The 17,081-nt window shown below is 36.9% G+C and overlaps 1 protein-coding gene across 5 annotated transcripts in view; it reads right to left on the bottom strand.

Moving 5' to 3' along the window:
• The window catches only part of LOC308702870 (uncharacterized protein), a 71,830-nt gene that overhangs the window by 26,310 nt on the left and 28,439 nt on the right, over nt 1-17,081 (bottom strand). For 2 of the 5 annotated variants that reach the window (XM_081386005.1, XM_081386009.1), the window contains 8 exons: nt 16,097-16,303; nt 15,309-15,458; nt 9,375-9,527; nt 7,466-7,618; nt 7,054-7,203; nt 3,227-3,379; nt 2,789-2,938; nt 1,059-1,208 (listed from right to left, as the gene is read on the bottom strand). In XM_081386005.1, the coding sequence (XP_081242131.1) occupies nt 1,059-1,208; nt 2,789-2,938; nt 3,227-3,379; nt 7,054-7,203; nt 7,466-7,618; nt 9,375-9,527; nt 15,309-15,458; nt 16,097-16,303 (1,266 nt within the window). The remainder of the gene's footprint in view (nt 1-1,058; nt 1,209-2,788; nt 2,939-3,226; nt 3,380-7,053; nt 7,204-7,465; nt 7,619-9,374; nt 9,528-15,308; nt 15,459-16,096; nt 16,304-17,081) is intronic. The other 3 variants (XM_081386007.1, XM_081386006.1, XM_081386008.1) reach the window with 3 other exon arrangements.

The raw sequence follows: 17,081 nt of genomic DNA, 5'->3' as shown, positions 1-17,081 counted from the left end.
ACAACTTCTCGTCCAGGCCCTGGTCATTTCTAGGCTTGACTACTGCAATGCTCTTCTGGCTGGACTTCCATTATGTGCAACTAAACCTCTACAGATGATCCAGAACGCTGCAGCTCGTCTTGTCTTCAACGAGCCCAAGAGGGCACACGTCACTCCTCTGTTCATCTCTCTGCACTGGCTACCTCTCGCTGCTCGCATCAAGTACAAGGCATTGATGCTTGCTTACAGATCTATCACATGCTCTGCTCCCTCCTACTTTCACTCACTCCTACGAGTCTACATCCCTACCAGAAGCCTAAGATCTGCCAACGAGCGACGTCTCGTGGTTCCATCACAGAAAGCCACAAAATCATTTTCCAGAACATTCTCATTCCCGGCTCCATGCTGGTGGAACGCTCTCCCCACCCTTATTCGGAATGCAGAATCCCTGGCAACTTTCAAAAGACAGCTGAAAACTCATCTCTTCCATGAGTACTTAAACTTATAAAAAAAAAAAATCCTTTAAATCCTCGCTTATCGGGCTTATGCTACTCTGAACAATGCCTGAACTTCGTATTTTGAGCACTTCTTGCGTTGTTTCTTGCCTCTTCACGATGACTCGCTTAATTTAGTCCTAATTTGTAAGTCGCTTTGGACAAAAGCGTCTGCTAAATGACTAAATGTAAATGTTTTCTTCACTACTTCACTAGCCATTTCTGATCTAAAACTGTTTCTGATCTAAAGCAAGAAACACCTTGAGTGTCCACTATTTTCTAATAATTCAATGGACCGGAGTCAATTATTCTGCTTATAATTACAGTATTTCCAAAAAACATGGAAATAATTTGTTGTTTTTATTCTATTGTTTACTATATTTATTTGCTTGGTCAGTGTCGTCGTGGGTTTTGGTTCTTTTGCTGTTGTTGCTGTAAGGACCTTTGAAATTACTGAAATCATTTGGCGAAGTGATATGGACCAATCAGATTCAAGCATTCTACAGCTCCATAGTGTTATGTAATGTAATGTAATGTTGTAATGTAATGTATTAGTATAGCTAATATAATATAATATAAAAATACCTGTAACTGGAGCCATACACTGAAGTCCACATCCATTGCTGCAGCATTTCTCATTGTTGGCACAGTCACTGTCATCGGCACACGGCGCAAAATGTATCCAGGCACACTTTCTTGGTTCATATTTTCTGATTGGACACACTCCTGTGTTTGCTGTAATACAGACACATGACAGAGCGAAAGCCAAATCACTGAATGTCTTTTTCACTGGGGTTTTTGGTTCTTTTGCTGTTGTTGCTGTAAGGACCTTTGAAATAACTGAAATCCTTTCGTGAAGTGATATGGACATATAGGTAATGCGGTCAAGATCTGCCTGGAACTACTTTAGCCGTGTGTTTCCCTGCAAATAATTACACACCTTAGAACGTTCATCAACCAATCAGATTAATATAATATAATATAATGTAATATAATGTAATATAATATAATATAATATAATATAATATAATATAATATAATATAATATAATATAATATAATATAATATAATATAATATAATATAATATAATATAATATAATATAATATAATATAGGCCTCGACATTAGGGCTCGACATTAACACATTAACACTAATTAACACATCAATTAACACTAATTAACACATCAAAAAAAGTTTTGAAGGGACAAAAGAGAATTTTACTTGCCTGACCGGACAAGTAGCCTGATTAAAACGTCAACAAAAAAATAACTAGGGAGTCACTAAAACGAGAGAATGATTCTGATTTCATTAACGTTACATTAATAGTAAGTTACTATCAATAGTGGATGATAAATGTATTACTAACAAACAGTAACAAGGTTATGCTGCAGAGGCTCGTGCTGCCCATCAAGCAGAAATATGGAAACAAATGAGCGCAGCTCACAAAGAGACTCAGTTAACAACATGCTGCTGATAAAAAGTTTAAAGAGTTTTTATATTTTTAACATGATACAGTTAAGCAACCTCACACGACGAGTGCTGTTTTCCTGAATACCATCACGATTGAAAATGTGACATTGATTTCATACAACAGTTCAATAAACAGTTAAAATTAAGTCTCTTACATTTTAGATGAAATATTGACTGTTTTTGTTGTTTCAGCGGCGAAAATAGTTCCAAACAAAGATCACAGCAGAACCAATATATCACAGGAACACTTAACCGTGTTTTCATTACTGAATGATTCATCGTTTTGAACGAAACTGTTGAGTCAAAGATTCAATAACCCATGCATAAACAACTGCCTCATTCTTGAATGAATCAGTCATTTGAAAGATTCACTTTCCTCAGTGGACATTCAAACTGATTTGTGATTATTACTATTAGATTGACCTGAAGAATATTAGCTAGATGGAGGTAATGCACTCGTTTTGACGATCTATCTCTCATAATATTCTACTCTACAAAAAACAATAAGTTTCAATGAATAGACTCAGCGTTCCTTCGTTGCTAGTTCTAAAGTGACATTTTACAATTAGTAACGGAGGGTTGGGCTAAACTGTCAAACTGTCAACTGGAGATTTGAATCCGTGGAGGAGGGAAATAGTTCTGCACAAAAGATGGGTTTTAAAGACCCTCCATTGTTGTGGGCTATCTTACAAACACAAACACAACATCACACTGTTAGCCGTGAGATATGGCTGTATATCAGAACGCTGTGATTACCTACGGCACTCCGCCACGGCCAGGCTGTTATACAGCCATATCACACTGCTAGAGCGAGATATTGCTTTAATATAATATAATATATTACCTGTAACTGGAGCCATACACTGAAGTCCACATCCATTGTTGCAGCATTTCTCATTGTTGGAACAGTCACTGTCATCGGCACACGACACGAAACTTATCCAGGCACACATTCCTGGTTTCAATTTTGTGCTTGGACACACTCCTGGATTTGCTGTAATACAGACACATGACAGAGAAGCCAAATCACTGAATGCTGAATGTCTTTTTCACTGGGGTTTTTGGTTCTTTTGCTGTTGTTGCTATAAGGAACTTTGAAATCACTGAAATCATTTGTCAAAGTGATATGGACATCTAATGCGGTCAAGACCTGCCAGAAACTACCTTTGCCGTGCGTTTCCCTGAAAATAATTGCACACCTTAGAATCTTAGTCAACCAATCAGATTCAAGCATTCAACAGTCATGTAGTATAATATAATATAATATAATATAATATAATACCTGTAACTGGAGCCGTACACTGACGTCCACCGCATGGAGTGCTGCAGCATTTCTCCTTTCTGGGACACTCACTGTCATCGGCACACAACTCTTCACCCTTCATGATACACATCACTTCTTCATAGCTTGTGCTTGGACACACTCCTGGCTTTGCTGTTATAAAGACACATGACAGAGAAGCCATATCACTGAATGATGAATTAATTTTTCACTGTAAAAAATATTTTTGGAAGTTGTAAATATTATTGGAATTCATTTTACAAAAGAACTATTTCAGTCTTTAATTTACTGTTGCTTGCTGTTCTTCTGTTTCTGATTATTTTTTAACTTTACTAGCAATTTCTGATCTACAAATGTTTCTGATCTAAAATGCAAACACCTCGGGTCCATTATTCCACTTATTATTTCTAAAAAACATGGAAATAATTTGATTTGTTGTTTTTATCCTATTGTTTTCTACATTTATTTGCTCGGTAAGCGTTGTCGTGGATTTTGGTTCTTTTGCTCAGTGGCAAGAGCATGGTGGGGGGCTGAGGAGGCTTGAGCCCCTGCCCCTATATTCGTGAAAGTGAAAGTGCCCTATTCGGTCGTATCGCGATGCCCTGTGGAACGCTTTTTCTCCAATCACCCAATATTACACTTGTAGCCGTGCAATATGGCTGCTGTATATCAGAACGCTGCGATACCTGTGATTAGTTGCATCTTGTTTGAGCGTACGCTGGTGTGTTTGACTGCTGCTGCTCTATATATATATATATATATATATATATATATATATATATATATATATATATATATATATGCAGTAATCTGCATTCCAGGCCAGCATGGAGAACAATGGATTGTTTTCAGGACAATGTGTCAGGGAATACGGAGTCAGATTCAGATCAGATTCACTTTATTGTTCATTTATAGATCTTTGAACCAACTCAATATAAAAACGTGGCCTGGTATGCGTATATCTAGAAGAGTCCTCTGGACATCATCTTCTACAATTGTAGCTTGAATCACATATTCTGGCCTCAATTCAATAAAAAGTAACTCAATCAAATTGTCGGCCTGAATGACATCTTCAGCGATGTTGAACCGTCAAAAGGTTCACCTTGAGCCATCTGAACCGTACAGTTAAAGGAGAACTCTGGTCAATTTTAACATTGAGCTAATTTTTTTGTAAATTTGGAGTGCTGTCAATACAGAGAACAACGACAAAAATTGGTGTTGCCTACACCAATTGGTGTTGAGTATTTTTAAAATTTGCACCCTGTTGACTTCAATGGGGCAATGTTTAAACCTGCTTTTAGCCTCTTAACATCCTTCATGTGTCATTACAAGTGCACAGAAAATGTGAGTGATTCCTTCAGAGTGAACACGGGTGAATCTGACTGCAGTAGATGTGAAAGAAATGGATAAAAATAATGTTATTTAAGCCAGCGCAAAGACCTGTGTTTACATCCTGTTTTCGGTTGAAGTGCAAAGTAGTCGAATGTCGACTTCTCGCGCATAGGTTTAGTTACCTATGATCACGCGCGTGAACTCGGCAATCGCACATCTACTGCAGTCAGATTCACTCGTGTTCACTCTCTGAAGGAATCACTCACATGACCTGTGTACTTGTAATGACACATCAAGAATGTTAAGAGGCTAAAACAGGTTTAAACATTGCCCCATTGAAGTCAACAGGGTGCAAATTTTAAAAAGAGGATAACACGGTGTAGGCAACACCGATTTTTGTCGTTGTTTTCTTTATTGACAGCACTCCAAATGTACAAAAAAAATTAGCTCAATGTTAAAATTGACCGGAGTTCTCCTTTAACTACAAACTGGTATTTGATCAGTAGTACCAGAGACAATTAGAGACATGCCACTTCCTCAATCCTCAATACAACCAAAGAGTATAGAAGTAATGGCGGTTGTATGCACATGTCCCGCCCCTCCCGCTGCAAAGCCAATCATCTGCTTTTAACAGTCAGCAGCTGACCACTAAGGAGCGAATGTACAGTGACGTGACATAACTGCCATATTCAACCTGTGCTTTCACGCTGTCGCTGGCGCTGAGCCAAAGACGGACGCGCTCAGCGCTTGTCATAGGCTCTATCACAACTGTTCAGTGTTTTAACCACATAATGTTTATTTTAGGTTTCAGACATTTAAATACATATAATTGTTTAAGTGCTTGGCACAACACCGGCATTCTGGATAGAGCTGGTAAGTCCCGCCCCTTCCTCAAAACCCCGCTGGACCTCAAAGTTGAAAAACCGTCAATGCAAGTGAATGGGAGAAAATAATTATTTTCTGGTCCCGTTTTGTGCCATGAATGTGAACATATGTTGTCTGTGAATTTTTTATATAACTTTTTGTGTAAAGAATGATACAATTTAGCGGGTAGAAGTTTGATACGGTTAGATTTTGTGTGAGAGCACTTTGTGGACTACAACTCTCGACGCGTTTGAAACGTCAACACCACTAGCACACGGACTAGCTCACGGATCCCGCTAAACATGGCTGTGTCTTTGGTGCACTTCAAAATCGTTGAGGTTGGTGATAACCACGGGTAAGTCAACTTTATGGGATGACGTCACATAGGCGATATGTAGTCTTTCTCGTTATGCCTTTTCCACAACTGCTAGCCGAAGAATCATACCATGTACTGTCAAACTCGTAACATGAAAAGTTATATAAAAAATTCACAGACAACATATGTTCAATTCATGGCACAATTCTAACGGGATCAGAAAATAATTATTTTCTCCCATTCACTTGCATTGACGGTTTTTCAACTTTGAGGTCCAGCGGGGTTTTACGGAAGGGGCGGGACTTACCAGCTCTTAATGAAGTTTGATGTCCTGAACGTGAACCCTTGCGCATGCGTAGTAAAGGTATAACCTGTGGGGAAAAAGGCATTTTAAACCTTATTTTGGGGCAAAGTCATTAAACTTTTTCTGCGATTTTTATCATATTTTACTGCTGTTTCTATACATGCAGTTTTTATGTCCCAGTGACCAGTGAAAGTGCAGTTCTGACTCTCTGCCCATTCATTTAGATAGGAGCCTGGTCTTGTTAGTCCGAAATAGCTGCCCGGAGGCGTTGCCAAGATGGCGGCCGAGTGGCACGACTTGCCTTAAAGGACTTTGGTAGTACCCAGGCAACACTGATAACCTTTCTCAACTACTGCTGTTATGAGCCTCTGAGGTGCATCAGCTATATGCTTCTGCTTAGAATGCTACTGTGATGTCATCAGTGGAACAAGAGAACAAGGGATCCGTACAGCTGTGAATGATCCTACCTACTGATGTTATCCAGTAAGCTGTCACACAACCTCAACACTTTGCTTGTTTAATTCTGTCCAATTGTCATCTGAGGCATAATTAGGGGCCGAGCACCGAGGTGTGAGGACCCTCTTGGAATTGCTCCGTTTATTATAATATATTGCACTCTATACCACTCTATTTGCAATTTATTTCAAAATGAAAATGGAAGGTTGAGCACATTTCATTGTCGGATATGAGAAACTGTATCTCATGCAATATGATAATCTTTCCACTTTCCACAAACTTACCATGCTTTTCCAGAGATTAGATTAGTTTAGTTTAGTTTTAGGTTTTTATTTTTTATTGTATTTTGTTTAATGTGTTTATATTTTATATGCTCCATGGTTTCTTTTTATGCTTTTTATATGCTTAATGTTTTATTTTACAGCACTTTGGTGCAAGTTGCTTTTAAATGTGTAATAGAAATAAATTTTATAATATAATATAATATAATATAATATAATATAATATAATATAATATAATATAATATAATATAATATAATATAATATAAAAATACCTGTATCTGCAGCCATACACTGAAGTCCACATCCATTGCTGCAGCATTTCTCATTGTTGGAACAGTCACTGTCATCGGCACACGGCACGAAACGTATCCGGGCACACTTTCTTGGTTCATATTTTCTGCTTGGACACACTCCTGGGTTTGCTGTAATACAGACACATGACAGAGCGAAAGCTGTTTAAAAAGAATGAATGTCTTTTTCACAGGGGTTTTTGGTTCTTTTGCTGTTGTTGCTGTAAGGACCTTTGAAATAACTGAAATAATTTGGTGAAGTGATATGGACATGTAATGCGGTCAAGACCTGCCTGGAACTACTTTAGCCCTGAAAATAATTACACACCTTAGAATCTTCATCAACCAATCAGATTAAAGCATTCAAATTATATTATATTATATTATAATATACCTGTAACTGGAGCCACACACTGACGTCCACCGCATGCAGTGCCACAGCATTTCTCATTGTTGGCACAGTCACTGTCGTGGGCACACAGCTCTAAACCCATCATGAAACACTTTGCTGCTTCTTGATTTGTGTTTGGACACACTCCTGGCTTTACTGTTATACAGACACATGACAGAGAAGCCATATCATTGAATGCTGAATGTTTTTGTTTTTTTTATGTAAAAAAAATATATTTGTAAGTTTTATATATTATTGGAATACGTTTTACAACAACGAACACCTCGGGTGTGCATTATTTTCTCAAAATGCAAGGGGAGTCAATTATTCCGCTTATCATTATTTCCAAAAAACAAGTAAATAATTTGCTGTAAGAACCTATGAAATAACTGAAATAATTTGGCGAAGTTATATGGACACGTAACGCGGTCAAGACCTGCCTGGATCTACTTTAGCCGTGCGTTTCCCTGAAAATAATTGCACACCTTAGAATCTTCGTCAACCAATCAGATTCAAGCATTCAACAGACCTGTAATATAATATAATATAATATAATATAATATAATATAATATAATATAATATAATATAATATAATATGAGGTACGTCCTGTCTACGGATAATCAATTTGGTTTTAAACGAAAGCATGGTACTGATTTATGTATTTTTGCACTAAAGGAAATTTTAGATAGATATAATAAACAAAATTCCACAATGTTCTTGTGCTTCATTGATGCTTCTAAAGCATTTGAGCGTGTTAATCATCAAAAATTGTTTTTAAAATTGATTAAAAGTGGGGTCCCTGGTTTTTTTATTAGAATCTTGGTCTATTTGTATTCTCATCAGACAATGAGAGTTAAATGGGGGAGTGTAACAACGGCTCCCTTTAAAGTGACCAATGGGGTTCGCCAGGGTGGAATTTTGTCTCCTTTCCTTTTTAATGTATATATAAATGATTTGTCTATGATTTTAAATGCTTTTTGTACAGGTTGTAGGGTTGGTGACTCACTAATTAATCACCTTATGTACGCTGACGACTTGGTCATTTTTAGCCCATATAGTGCTGGTATACAACAGCTTTTGAGACTATGCACACAGTATGGTGCAGATTTTGATATAAAGTATAATCCAAAAAAGAGTAAAATTATGACTATAAGAAGTAGAGAAGATAGACATTCACATTTTCCTGATTTTTATCTATCTGGTACTGTACTTGATGTATGCACAGATATTACATATCTTGGCCATATTATTGCAAATGACCTGTCCGATGACAAGGATATTTATAGGCAGCGTCGTAAGCTGTATGTGCAAGCGAACATGTTGTGTCGTAAGTTTAGTATGTGCTCTGTCCCTGTGAAGATCTCTCTCTTTAGAACATACTGTACACCATTGTACACTGCCTATCTGTGGTGCCGTTATAAGCAAGGTAGCATTAGAAAGCTCACAGTGGCTTATAATGACAGCATGAGGCTGCTGCTAAGAGTTCCAAGAGACTCCAGTGCAAGCCATGTTTGTTAGTGCTGGGGTACCTACCTGTGCTGCTGTCTTGCGTAACTTAATGTATAGATTTATGGGTAGGGTGTCTGAGCCAAACAATGACATAATTGCTGTGTTGGCTAACCCTGGACGAAGTTCTGTAAGATTTTCGTCCTGACTGTGGAACCATTGGTGTACATGTCTGTATGTTAGACACTGAACACTGTGAAAGGCCTATTTTACTTGTTTTGTTTTTTTTTTGGGGGGGGGGGGGTTGTGTGTGTGTGTGTATTACTATGTATGTGTTTTGTATTGTATTATGGATCCCTCTGGGTCTGAAATAAAGTTTATAAAAAAAATAAAAAAATAAAAAAAAAAAATATATATATATATATATATATATATATATATATATATATAATATAATATAATACCTGTAACTGGAGCCGTACACTGACGTCCACCGCATGCAGTGCCGCAGCATTTCTCCTTTTTGGGACACTCACTGTCATCGGCACACAGCACTAACCCCATCATGAAACACATTGCTGCTTCATGATTTGTGCTTGGACACACTCCTGGCTTTTCTGTTACACAGACACATCATTGAATGCTGAATGTTTTTTTTTTTTTTTCAATGTAAAAAAAATATAAGTTGTGTATATTATTGGAATACGTTTTACAACAACCAACACCTCGGGTGTGCATTATTTTCTCACAAGTAAATAAAACAAGTAAATAATTTGCTGTAAGAACCGTTGAAATAACTGAAATAATTTGGCGAAGTGGTATATCTACTTTAGCCGTGCGTTTCCCTGAAAATAATTGCACACCTTAGAATCTTCGTCAACCAGTCAGATTCAAGCATTCATCAGCTCATTAGATGAGAACTGTTCTAAGACTGTCAGATAGAGAGACATATAAAAAGTGCAGATTGGTGGGTCTCTATGAGAACCAGGATTGAAAACTCCTGTTCAAAACCAGCGTTTCCCAACCAGGGTGGCTGGCGGGAGAAGGGGTGTCCTGTAAAAATGCCATCAAACATTTTTACATTTCTAAAATGTGTAAAAAAAAAATTTAAAAAGGTGTATCAATCTCGGATGTCTCTAATAACAACAAATTACGCACATAAATTTATAATAAAAATGCAAATTGTATGTTTTCCATGTCCGGTTATGTACGTGCTGTCAACGGTATGTGGAGTCATGTTTTTCAGATCAACGTGTTATTAACGCAACATCCGTTTTTTCTGTCATCTTTTGGCTAGCGTTGATCATGTTCTTATTCATGCAAATGCTTTTAAACCATGCAAGCGCGAAAAGATAAAAGAGAACGCGCTGCCCGTGAATGTCCTTTCACACACAGGGCACACAGATAGATGCGTGCCAGAATCGAGTTCTCTTTCGCGCTTGAACGAATAATAACACACAATTATGCCAAAATGTCCGTTTTGTTGAGTATCCTCATAAGAGCAGTCTTAAATTAGTTAAATAAGTCCTAAAGGAACGCAAAGAGTTGTGAGAAAATGGGCCGCGTGCTCCACATGTGCAGCCGTGACAGCATCAAAGAGCACATGCAGGTAACAGAGAAAATCACTCACTGCTCTTGACTAAAGAACGCTTGTAGCTTTAATAAGGATTAATCTATATTTAATTTATAATTTATGCAGTGAAGACTGTGAAGTATTTGATAACTTCATTAAATTTCTGTGTATTTCCTACCTGTTAGGTAGGAAGGGTACAGTTAAATATGACATTTATTATGGACTATGTGAGGATTGTTTTAAGTTCACTTAAATTAAAAGTTGTTATATTTTTTGGAGCCAAATAAATGTTAAAATTTATAGCTTTCAATTATAGGCTACTGTAGTGTTGAATGGCGATAATAATGTTTAAAATTCAAAATAAATAAATAACTGAAGACATCAGTATCAGTATTGGTATCAGTGATACTGGCCTTCATTCATAAAAAGATGCAATTAAAGGGATACTCCACTTTAAAATGAAAATTCTGTCATCATTTACTCACCCTCATGTTGTTTCAAACCTGTATGAATTTCTTTCTTCTGCTGAACAGAAAGAAAGATATTTAGAAGAATGTCAGTAAACAGACAGTTTCTGGTCCCATTGACTTCCATTGTAGGAAAAAAAAAAACTATGGAAGTCAATGAGACCAGAAACTGTCTGTTTACTGACATTCTTCTAAATATCTTTCTTTCTGTTCAGCAGAAGAAAGAAATTCATACAGGTTTGAAACAACATGAGGGTGAGTATATGATGACAGAATTTTCATTTTAAAGTGGAGTATCCCTTTAAACAATTATTTAAAATATACTGTCTTTATGTTGTTTGTTTCTACATTAATTTGAAGATTAACTGTGAAATTACTACATTAAAAAAATATATTAAAACAAGCTATCTTGAGCAATTATAACAAAATGATCCCCATATAAAAACACAAACCACAGTAAACAAATATTTAGGTGAGATTTGCAATGGTAATTGAACAATGTTTATATATGAATAAAAGCCTTAAAGGAGAACTCCGGTCAATTTTAACATTGAGCTAATTTTTTTGTACATTTGGAGTGCTGTCAATACAGAGAACAACAACAAAAATCGGTGTTGCCTACACCGAGTTATTCTATTTTTAAAATTTGCACCCTGTTGACTTCAATGGGTCAAGTACTAAACCTGCTTTTAGCCTCTTAACATCCTTGATGTGTCATTACAAGTGCACAGAAAATGTGAGTGATTCCTTCAGAGTGAACACGAGTGAATCTGACTGCAGTAGATGTGAAAGATATGTATAAAAATGATGTTATTTAAGCCAGCGCAAATACCTGTTTACATCCTGTTTTTCAGTTGAAGTCCAAAGTAGTCGATTGCAGAGTTCACACGCATAGGTTTAATACCTATGATCACGCGCGTGAACTCGGCAATCGACTACTTTGGACTTCAACCGAAAAACAGGATGTAAACAAAGGTATTTGCGCTGGCTTAAATAACATCATTTTTATACATATCTTTCACATCTACTGCAGTCAGACTCACTCGTGTTCACTCAGAAGGAATCACTCACATTGGCTGTGCACTTGTAATGACACATCAAGGATGTTAAAGCTAGGGTAGGCGATCCTGTTCAGAAGCATTTTTTTTTATACTGGGTGAAATGGTCCTTCCATTCTGATAGTAGTCAATACATTATGTGTTCAGAAAAAGGAATTAAAAAAATCTGACCTCTGTAGCAGCTGCAGGACAGTAAAAACTCTGACCAATCACTGCCATTCGGTGCGAATGTAAAGAACCAATCAGATGCCTTCATGTCTCGTGCCCGCGCCCCACTGCGTGCGCTGCCCTACGTGCGCTCATCACATGTCACCGTTTCCGGAAACATATAGCTCACTACACCGACTAAGCAGGAGTTTGCGGCACAATGGCAGATAAAATGCAGCCAAAATTACCAATACCAGCTTTGCTTGTAACTACTCGCCCTGACAAAAAGACAAAACTACTGTAGGTTGCCACAAGTTTCAAAAGGGTGACTGAAAAAAGGTTGGGAAACACTGTTCTAGACCATACCAGAGCATATACTATTTGCCATATACACCAAAGAAAAAAAAAAGAAAAAAAAGAAAGTCTGAAAAAAAAAAAGAAAGTCTGAGGCAGAAAAGGCTGCAACGAAACTGGCGCTTGATAAAGCCAGAGGACAAACTCGGGTCAACATCGGTTCATCCTTTGAACGCTAGAGACAACTAAGGAAGCTGAAGGGCCTAAAAAGCGATGCCGAGGTTGCGGTCTTTCTGCTGGACAGGTAATTATTTGTTTTGCTTCGGGGGGATTTGTTATTTCCATGATATATGTTATGTTAGGCAACGTAGTTACTGTTGTAGCTTGTATTAGCCCAATCAGATCCAATGCTCTCGTCGTGGAAGCTCTAACAACCAAAATAACGAAGATTTATAAAAACATAAAATTCACGTTTGCCAGTGATAGTAACAAAACAAAACGTTAATTTTTTACATTTACTTTAGCAGACGCTTTTATCCAAAGAGACGTAGCTACATTTCCGAGTTCATACAACACCAAACGTGTAACGTTAGCCTGAAAACTGCGAGTAACATTACTAACAATAGCCATGTTTTTTTTTTTTTTTTTTTTGCATTCATTTTAATAATAATATAGTTTACTTACAGGTGAATGAGACATGACGTAGTTTGGTTGATGCCCATAATGTGCTGAAGTACTCGGCTTTCCTGTGAAGTGCAGCTGACTCCAAATGTGGATGCGCGTTCATGTTTGTGGGGGGGCGTGGCTTTGGACGGAGCACTGACAGGAGGGGGCGGAGCTTAGAAGAGGTGCCACTTTCAAATCTGGCTAGCTCTACAGGATTGCCTACCCTAGCTTTAAGAGGCTAAAAGCAGGTTTAGTACTTGCCCCATTGAAGTCAACAGGGTGCAAATTTTAAAAATAGAATAACTCGGTGTAGGCAACACCGATTTTTGTTGTTGTTCTCTGTATTGACAGCACTCCAAATGTACAAAAAAATGAGCCCAATGTTAAAATTGACCAGAGTTCTCCTTTAAAGGTCCCGTTGCATGCGATTCCATGTTTCAAACTTTAGTTAGTGTGTAATGTTGCTGTTAGAGCATAAATAATATCTGTAAAATTATAAAGCTCAAAAGTTCAATGCCAAGCGAGATATTTTATTTAACAGAAGTTGACTACAAAAAACGGCTCGATTGGACTACACCCCTCTACTTCCTGCATTAGTGACATCACCAGAACCGTTTCTTGACTAACCTCCGCCCACAGGAATGCTCCCTCAACTCTACTGGCTACTTGCGCACTTCTTATAACTTAGGCTACTGTGTTTACTCAGCTCTTACGTGATTTTCTGAAGTAAAACTGACGCTTCATCTTTTGTGTGATGTCCAATAAACTTTATTATACTCATCAGTACATGTTTGATCATCATTCAGACAGCAGACTTGTAGGCTATTAATAAATAATGGATACATAGCCTACAAGCAGATGACAAATACGTTATAATAACCGTAATTAAACTACTAAACCAAACCTGTTTCATCTCTATACAGCAATCTGACTCTGTAGGCATTATTGTCCGACTCGAAATGAACGCCGTTACTGAGAGTTTCTGATATTATCATCATTCCGTGAGATGAATTTTTCCTGACAGACTGAGCACGAGCTCATGAAGCTCCGCCCCCTGTGTCGTCCAGCAGCAGCTCATTTGCATTTAAAGGGGACACACTGAAACGGCTCGTTTTTCTGAGCCCCAAAAAATGTCAATTTAAACATGCTGTAAAAAATGATCTGTTGGGTATTTTGAGCTCAAACTTCACATACACACTCTGGGGACATCAGAGACTTATTTTACATCTTGTGAAAAGGGGCATAGAACGGGACCTTTAAAAGAACTGTATGTAATATTGTGGCCAAAACTGGTACTGCAATCACTTTCAAATTACTGTAGAACAGTGTATGAAACTGAAAACTGACTTCGTGATTAGTAGATAGGTGGAGGGTGGCGCATCAGGCCAAAACACAACATGACAACATCAACATCAGTTGAGGGCTGCAACTTCATTTTTAAATGACAATATCCTGGCCGGACTACTGTTGTCAGTGATATAAGTATTTGAAATGAACATGATTTCTTAATGTCTAGTGACATATCAGGGCCATTTTATGATTAATTGAAATACATGTCTTACATACGGTTCCTTTAATCAAATATGTCATCATATAAAGTGATCTCTTCAGAATAAATTCCTAGACTTTCAATGGATGGACAAAAAAAAGAGATAATATTAAAAATATCTATATGACATTAGGCAGTTCTTCCCTGTGGTATTGAAAATGTATACATTTCAAGGTATCGCATCAAATTAGTATCGTGACAAAACTAGTGTAGGTTGCCACAAGTTTCAAAAGGGTGACTGAAAAAAGGTTGGGAAACACTGTTCTAGACCATACCAGAGCATATACTATTTGCCATATACACCAAAGACACATTTATATTATTCATTAATGTTAATGATAAGCATTTCAATCAAAAAAAAAAAAATTAAATAGCATTTATATTTTTGTATTGTGTTATATTTTTATTTTAGTAAGTGCTGTTAAAAATTGCTCTGTGCATAATGAGCTGGTGGGTTTATGGTGTGATTTGTTGTGGACCGATTGTGGTGGGCCGCTCTGTGCCAGAAAGTCCAGGGACACTTTTTAGCAATATAATATAATATAATATAATATAATATAATATAATATAATATAATATAATATAATATAATATAATATAATATAATATAATATAATATAATATAATATAATATATAAAAATACCTGTAACTGGAGCCATACACTGAAGTCCACATCCATTGTTGCAGCATTTCTCATTGTTGGCACAGTCACTGTCATCGTCACAAGACGCGAAACGTATCCGGGCACACTTTCTTGGTTCATATTTTCTGATTGGACACACTCCTGGGTTTGCTGTAATACAGACACATGACAGAGCGAAAGCCAAATCACTGAATGCTGAATGAATTTTTCTCACTGTAAAAAAGGTTTTTGGAAGTTGTATAAAATATTGGAATACGTTTTACAAAATAACTATTTCAGTCTTTCTACTTTATAATGTTTTATTCAATATGTAACTTGCTGTTTCTTTTTTTAATTATTTTTGAACTTCACTAGCCATTTCTGATCTAAAACTGTTTTTTGATCTAAAGCAAGAAACACCTTGAGTGTCCACTATTTTCTAATAATTCAATGGACCTGAGTCAATTATTTTGCTTATAATTACATTATTTACAAAAAAACATGGAAATAATTTGTTGTTTTTATTCTATTGTTTACTATATTTATTTGCTTGGTCAGTGTCGTCGTGGGTTTTGGTTCTTTTGCTGTTGTTGCTGTAAGGACCTTTGAAATTACTGAAATCATTTGGCGAAGTGATATGGACCAATCAGATTCAAGCATTCTACAGCTCCATAGTGTTATGTAATGTAATCTTGTAATGTAATTTAGTAGGCTATATATAGCTAATATAATATAATATAATATAATATAATATAATATAATATAATATAATATAATATAATATAATATAATATAATATAATATAATACCTGTAACTGGAGCCGTACACTGCGGTCCACATCCATTGTTGCAGCATTTCTCATTGTTGGCACAGTCACTGTCATCGGCACACGGCGCGAAACGTATCCAGGCACACATTTCTGGTTCATATGTTCTGATTGGACACACTCCTAGCAGGGGCAGACTGGGCATCTGGTTCACCGGTTGGTCGCTGTACGACTTGAGCTGGTCCATTGCTACATAAATGTATGTATAAAGAACAAATTATAGAAAATGAACATAGCCTATCTTTCTGTCAGCCCAGACGAATGGCCAGCGTGGCCCACTTATGTCAAAAATTTAGCGTGCTCAGTCTCAGTGCAGCGGCTCGTCAAAGTCGAAATGTTTGATAGCCAATCAAATCGAAGAAGGCTGGATTTACTGTCCACAGAAACTGAGCAGCGCAACACTTTTTGATGCTTGAAGAATCTGAGCTGTGGTATTAAGATAAGCAGCTGAACACGCCGAGACAATACATCAATATTTGCCGACTGGTTACTATTAAAAAAAAAAAAAAAGAAAGAAAAAAGTTTAATGACTGACATTAATTTCCAGGGATGCAAACTAGGCCTACTACTGACCTGAATTTCTCTGAGCTCAAGCCATTGCATTATTTGTCACTAATGCACAAAGAAACATTACAGTTTTCAGCATATCAGACAGAAGATAAGAGTGAATGTATCTGTTTCCAGGCTTTCTTCAGTAATTTCACCTGTCTAAGAAAATAATAAAACTCAAAATATCATTCTCGGTCCGTGTACCTTTGGATAATTTATCTCGTTTTTGACTTCTAAACGGAACAAACAAATCTTGCGTCATTGTTTCATATTTTATTTTTTGTCTTTAATCACACTTCTAATCCGTCAAATGGAAAAACAATAAAAAACAAAATGTATAAACAGCTTGAATATTCGATTTCTACATGGGCAGGAATAAAACACCCTTTCCGCTGATTGGTCAACCAAACATCAATTA

The sequence above is a fragment of the Scardinius erythrophthalmus genome (assembly GCF_964197995.2).
Source record: "Scardinius erythrophthalmus genome assembly, chromosome: 15".
In the NCBI taxonomy this organism is placed as follows: Eukaryota; Metazoa; Chordata; class Actinopteri; order Cypriniformes; family Leuciscidae; genus Scardinius; species Scardinius erythrophthalmus.
The sequence above is the reverse complement of the archived record's forward strand: the minus strand, read 5'-3'. Positions and strand labels throughout refer to the sequence as shown.